The 7,195-nt window shown below is 32.9% G+C and overlaps 1 protein-coding gene across 1 annotated transcript; it reads right to left on the reverse strand.

Annotated features, from left to right (window-relative positions):
• Window positions 1-1,801: 1,801 nt before the first annotated feature.
• Window positions 1,802-7,195, reverse strand: LOC131541717 (diamine acetyltransferase 1-like). Its single transcript, XM_058777652.1, has 6 exons — window positions 6,947-7,195; window positions 6,304-6,355; window positions 6,133-6,216; window positions 3,871-3,972; window positions 3,739-3,779; window positions 1,802-2,402 (listed from the first exon to the last, which is right to left on the reverse strand). Exons 1-6 carry the CDS (start codon window positions 7,010-7,012, stop codon window positions 2,232-2,234), a joined length of 516 nt encoding a protein of 171 aa, XP_058633635.1. The 5' UTR covers window positions 7,013-7,195; the 3' UTR covers window positions 1,802-2,231.

Raw genomic sequence — 7,195 nt, forward strand, 5'->3', positions numbered from 1 at the left:
ATTAAAAGACAGTATAAGTCATTATAATCAGTAATCATGTGTCCTCACTGGATGCAACAAATGCCTCGTTTGCAATGGGTTTCATTGTTTTAGTTTCGTCGCGTCGCGGTGAGGGGCGTAACATTTCCGTCACACGCTTGAGGTATTCGGCCAATCACAACGCACTGTATAGCTGGCCAATCAGAGCACGCCTCGCTTCTCAGAACGATGAGCTTAGTAAAAATCTACGCGTTTCAGAAAGGCGGAGCATAGAGGAGCAACAATAATATACAGTATGTGGAAAATAATGTGTTTTTTGAACTTTAAACCGCATAAACACATTGCATTACACCAAATACACAAAATAATGTTCTTTTTAGCAACGTCATATGACCCCTTTAAAACTGCAGTTTACCAAAGAAGTTTACCTCAAATGTGACCCTGGACCACAAAACCAGTCTTAAGTGTCAATTTTTTAAAATTGAGATTTACACAACAGCTGAATAAATAAGCTTTCCATTGATGTATGGTTTGTTAGGATCGGACAATATTTGGCTGAGATACAACTATTTGAACATCTGGAATCTGAGGGTGCAAAAAAAATCGAAATATTGAGAAAATCGCCTTTAAAGTTGTCCAAATGAAGTTCTTAGCAATGCATTTTACTAATCAAAAATGAAGTTTTGATATATTTACGGTAAGAAATTTACAAAATATCTTTATGGAACATGATCTTTACTTTATATCGTAATGATTTTTGGCATAAAATAAAAATTTATAATTTTGACCCATACAATGTATTTTTGGCTATTGCTACAAATATACCCCAGCGACTTAAGACTGTTTTTTGTGGTCCAGGGTCACAAATATGCTTTTTGAAACTGCCCCTGTTTCCTATCATCCACTGGTAATAGGTTTCTATTTACAACGCTTTTTCAGCATTAAGAAATGTAACCAATCACAGACATATCTGTTGAACGCAATGTTCTTGAATGCAATGGCCAATCAGAGGTGTTTACGCTACAATCCACTCACCTCACAAAAGTTCAATGCTGAGTTCTGTTTGCTTGCAAATCCTCCCATTAACAAAACAAGGCTAGACACGATGTAAATAAGAGATTAATTGTGCAGTTTAGAGCTTCAACTTCATGAGATTGCGATGAGCTAAAATGAGTGACAGCTTTTTAGTGATCATAAGGAGCACTCTTTGTGTGCTTTTTAGGCTATAATCCATTCAGAATGTGAATAAATGTGTTACTTAGTTACTTTTTACGGAAAGTAATGCATTACGTTACTTTTGCGTTACATTTTCTCATCTGGACTGATTTTGCTGGTTGGTTTTTAAATGTAGAAGCCCTTTCACACCAAAAGAGAATTGAAGTTATTTTTTCTCATTAAATTGGATCATCGAATGGGATTAAATACAAATATTAAAATGGGATATTTGTGTTCTTTAACATATTTAATTTTTGCAGGTTTGCAGGTCTTTTATTTTCTTTTTTTTGGTCATTTGAGTTTGCTTTTTACTGTTTTTATTCATTTTGAGGAATACTGAATCTGTGTTTGTGCAGGTGAGATGAGTAAATGCATGTTGACATTTATTCTAGAACTACAGTAACATCATATTTGCACTTACTCCTGATTTCAGATATTTTCTTGTAAATTAAAAAGTAATGCATTACTATACTTGTTACTTGAAAAAAGTAATCTGCTTACGTAACGTGCATTACTTGTAATGCTTTTAACGGGTCCAAGTAAAAAATGGGGAAACATTAGATCTCATGTCAAAAATGAAAAAGATGAGGGAACAAAGAGTAAAAAATATGTTCAATTTAAACATTTTATTTGAATAGTATAATTTTAAGTATACAGAGAAGTAAATATGCCACGTCTATATAAAGATCAGTACATTGCGTTATAAGCAGAAAGTCTCTGATGCATGAATTATTAAACCACAAAGGATATCTTAATGTATATTTGTACTTCAAAACAAGAATATAATCTTTCAAAACTACATATTTTAAGGAAATTACACATCTGAAGATAGTAGTGGACTATCAATGACATATAAAGGGGGCTGTCGAATTATGGGTAAGAATTAAAGGTTTTGGATGTAACATCACACCTTGAAGGATTCAAAATGACTTTTTTTGTTGTTGTTGAAGATCTGTCCACTTCAGTGGACACCAGCACTAGAGGGTCGATCATAGATTGAATGATTTTCTGCAGTGGGTTTCCTCCTGACGTCCGGTTCACTCCTCATCGGTCATCTTGAGCAGGTTCTGCTTGTCGATCTTGAAGAGCCTCCACCCTTCCTCCAGCGAGAGATCAGACGCTCCGCGCCGCTTGTAGAAGTCGATGGAGGGTTTGTTCCACTCCGCCACGATGAAGTGCATGCTGCTGCACCGAGTCCTGACCGCCGTCTGCAGAAAACCAGTCAATGATTGGAGAAAACTGATTGAGTACAAGATATACTGCCAGGAGAAGATTAGAGGTGCTGTATAATGCTGGATCATTAACCTGGGATTAATTATTAACTAGTACAGTAAATGTTGAGCTTTGGTACACTACCCTCATGAAAAAGAAGTAGACTTCTACTTAGCATAAAAATAAACGTTGATGTAGAAACACTTTTAGCAAGTAAGTTATACAGATAATTGCAAAGAAACAGCAAGTAACGTTAAATTAGATGTGGAAATCTTTTAAGGAGAAAGACTGAAATAGTATTTTCTTGTCAAATGTACAACAAATCATACTTTTTTTTTTTTACAACTTTGAACTATATACTTAAAAATACATATTTAAGTGCAAATTAAATGTAATATTTTCGGACACTTAATTGCATGTTATTTGCAATTACATTCAAATGTATTTTAGTTATATTTATATCACATTAAATCCAAACTTAAGGGTTTTTGACCCACTTAAGTAGGACTTAAGTGCATCTTTACATTTACAGTTATATAAAATACACTTTAATGTGATTTCAATTGAAGCTTGTATGACATGTTTTTAAATATATTTCGCATAGTAGTGATGATGTTGAAATTTAGTAAATATAAAATATATTAACTTGCTATTAGTACATTAATAAATGTTATATTGAAAAACGCACTACAGTTAAAATTATAATAAAGTACTTTACATGTGCTTTTATGGAAGCCCGTTTCCGCGACTGAATAAAAAATAAAAAAGGTAATTGCGACTTTTTATTTTATTTAATTTTTTTTTTTCTCATAATTGTGTGATACAATCTTGCAATTCTGAGAAATAAAGTCAGAATTGTGAGATAATAACCTTTTTTAAATGTATTATTCAGTGGCGGAAACGGGCTTCCATAGCTTTAGTATGTTAATCAACACATTAAAACAAATTAATGTACTTCTTTAAAGCATGGAAAAAACTATTTAAATTTAACATTTTAAAGTGTACTTTAAAGTAAAACTTTTAATATGACATTATTTCAAAGTGCACTTTTTAAAAAAAAGTGTACCTAAGTGAAACACATGAAAGTGTCTCTCTTTAAGTAGGTAGCGGCTTTTATTTTTTTACTATTATATTATCTGCAAGTAGTTTTTTTTTTTTAAGTATACTTATAAGATGTGAAGTACACTACAAGTGCGCAATCAATACAATTAAGCACATTTCTTTTTCACAAGGGTAACTATGTGATCTGAGCAACATTAGGAACAGTTTCCTCATGAGCCAGATAGATGTTATTGATCTTTTTGATGTTGCCTGAAGAAAGTTTAAACGTACCTGACTCAGTTTCTTCAGGATTTCAGACCCAATTCCAAAACCTAATTTTAATAGGAGGAAAAGTGTGTTACATGACGGTGTCTCATAAATCTGACAATTTGATAACACAAATATATAAGGTCATATTCATACCCCGAAACTCCTTCATGACGTAGAAGTCCTCCAAGTAGAGCAGTTTCCCAATCCAGGGGTCATAGGTGAAATAATACATGGCAAAGCCAACGATCACATGACCTGCAAACACACTTCAGTCACTCTACTGTTTCCAGCAAGTCAAAGGCATTTTTAGCAACAAAATCGCTGTCGTTTTGCAATTTGCTTTGGTTCGCTGAAATTAATTTCATGTCGGATTACTGGCATCACAACCCTCGCATACACCACAGTCACGTCACTCCAGGAGCCACATTTGCAATTAATCCATCATTTCACTTTTATTATGTTGATTTGAACGTTTATACCACACTGCAAAAGTATTTTCTTACTTAGCAATCTTGTCTTGTTTTCCACTGCAAATATCCAATCAAGATACAATTACTTGAGAAAGTATATTACATAAAAGTTATTACAATATGTAATTACATATAAAATGATTTTATTTTTCTGGCAGATTTCCCCCTTGTTTTATGCAAAAACTCACTTGATTTTGATGCATTTTGCTTCTCAAGTAAACATATCTTGATTTAAGAATGTTTAGATATTTGTACTGGAAAACAAGACAAGAATCAAATGTAGTGCAGCAGAGTAGGGTTGGGAATCAAAACATACTAGGAAGACTTTGACAGAATGTGGCTATAAAATAAACGTTGCCGTTGTCATGGCAATTAGAACTGTTTTCCAAACAAAGTCCTCAAAATTCTAAAAGCTTGATTCATGGAATGTTCGTTCCCTGTGATTCCCATCCCTAGCTGTATGGTGCGTCTGGCAGACAGCTGTTAGTTTGGGGCGTATGGAAGTGTGGTGTAAGGTTGGGGCGTGCCAGCTGTTGTGGCCTTACCTCTGGTTTATTGTACATGTTACGCTATTGTAAGCGATCTTTCAGTTACCTCCCCGCCCATCCATGTACACGCCACGGGCAATGTACATGGCGAAGCAAGAGACTGTAGCCTGAAGACAATAAATTACAGAGCGGGATTGGATTGGCAAATGTCAAATGTTCAGACTCACAAAAAAAGACACTTCAGATTCCAGTGTTCATGTTACAGTGTTACTTCAATAAATAGTTCACCCAAACATGAATATCTGCCATTGTTTCCCAAAATTTGAATTCCCCAATAGTCATAACTTCTCTAAAGCTTCAAAGAGGAACTTAATCCAACGTTTTTGAAGTTGTACAGTAGGAATAGACCCAAATTTAAGTTATTGCACTGCTCAATAAAATGATCTTCTAACAGTTTTAATTCAAGACACATTTACTTGAGAAGCAAAATGATTTAAGACAACAAGACTTGTGTTCTGAAAAATGACTTTACTTTTAAAATAAGAAAAATGTCTGCTAATGAGGTCAGAAAAATAAACTAGTTGTTCCTCTAAATTAGGTTTAAATTAGGTAGGATTGAATTCTTCTGACCCCATTGGCAGATATTATTGAATTATATTATTTGTCATTTTTATTACTTTTATTGACTGATATTTGACAATTGTTCATGGAAAAAGTGTTTAAAAAAATACAAATATGCATTGACTTTCTAGGTTTTGACTGTCTTTTTATTACCTTTATTATTATTTACTTATAATTTGTATATGCTATTATTTTATATTTATATTATTTTATTATTTTTTTAATTATGTATTCATGTTATACTTTTATATTTACGTTATTTTATATGAATTATGTTATTTATAATTTAGTATACTATCATTGTTTTATTTTATGCAATTTTTATTTATTTATAATATTTATATTACTTTTATTGCTATTATTACTTATATTATTTAATCATTTTCTTATTTTATTTATCATTTTATTTCTTTTAGTGACTGTTATTTGACTATTTGTGATCAGATCATCCACTTGTTGATTAGCAAAAATGTCAGAAAACAAGCTTCTCAAGTAAAAGTATCTTGATTTAAGAAAAAAAAAAAGAAGAAAAAATCATACATGTATGCATAAATTTATATATAAATTTGTAAAACTATTCATTAAATCTCATTTTTGGGTGAACTAGCAGTAATGAACTACATGCACTTCATGTTTACAGATTGTGTAACATGCACGCTGCAATGCAAAGTGTTTCCAAACATCATTATGCACACAAAGACTCTTGGTAAATCAAGTGCGGGTGGGAATTTACACTCTCCTGATGCGCTCGCTTCAACCTGATACAGAAACAAAAGCAGAACAGCACGCCATACTGTGCACTGAATCACAGAGCTGCAGCACAGGTTTGGTCTTACCGTCGGCGCTCTGGTGCTGTTTGGACACTTCAGCCACGATACAGTGATAGAACGGATGATCTCCAAACCCGTCCTCCAGCAGATCTGCAGGAGCAAACGAGCCGTTAGAAGAGCGAAACACAAGCTACAAACTGTGAAAACGTCAATGCATTCCCCTCTAAATGTGCTTACCTTTCTCAGTAAGAATAACTTGATCTTCCATTTCCTCAAATTTTGCCAGTTCCTATGAAACATGCATATTCAGGTTTGAAAGTGATAAAACTGGGATTACTAACTAGTACTGTAACTGTTCAGATCTCAACATTTGAGGTAAAAAAAAATAATAATAAAACAATTCACTCAGAAATGGTAAATTTCACAATTATAAAGAAAAGGCAAGTAACACATTGAATTAAACATGACATTTTGAAGTAGAAAGACTGAGATTTTCTTGCAAAACATAATCAAACAATCTTTATTTACTTTATTCATTTGAAAAATATGTTTTACAGTGTAGCTACACAGCTTTAAACTGCCTGAACTCTTTTCCTTTATTACTTATTATAAATAATAATAGCAATAAAATTCATAATGTAAATATTATAAATAAATAATAGTATAAATTAAATAAATACATTATACTAAATTATAAATAACAGTGAAATAATATGCATATAAAATTAATAAATAATAATAATTCTAAAAATAAATACATTTGGAAAAAATATATATATATAAATAAAACTGCAAAGAAACTGCAAGTTACACATTTAATTAAAGTAGAAAACGGAAATACTCCTGCCTTAAATAGCATCAGTCAAACTGAATTTCATACCTTTATGAGTCGCAGTATGTCAGACACGTCCTTGGGCTCGGCTTTCCGTAATATAAAATTGGCCATTTTCTTCTTTTGCTCTTTTTTCCTTTGCTGACTAGTCCTCTGTATGTGAAACGTAGTAAGATTTGTTTCTTCATCCGCTTCTCAGAGGTTCACCCTCAGCTACAGGCCGGAGATCAGCTTTCTCCTGCTTGGAAAGGCATCCAGTGGCTGGTGTGATGAAGCATCTGCTGCGCTCAAAGCTGC

This window comes from Onychostoma macrolepis, chromosome 05 (genome assembly GCF_012432095.1).
Source record: "Onychostoma macrolepis isolate SWU-2019 chromosome 05, ASM1243209v1, whole genome shotgun sequence".
Lineage (NCBI taxonomy): Eukaryota > Metazoa > Chordata > Actinopteri > Cypriniformes > Cyprinidae > Onychostoma > Onychostoma macrolepis.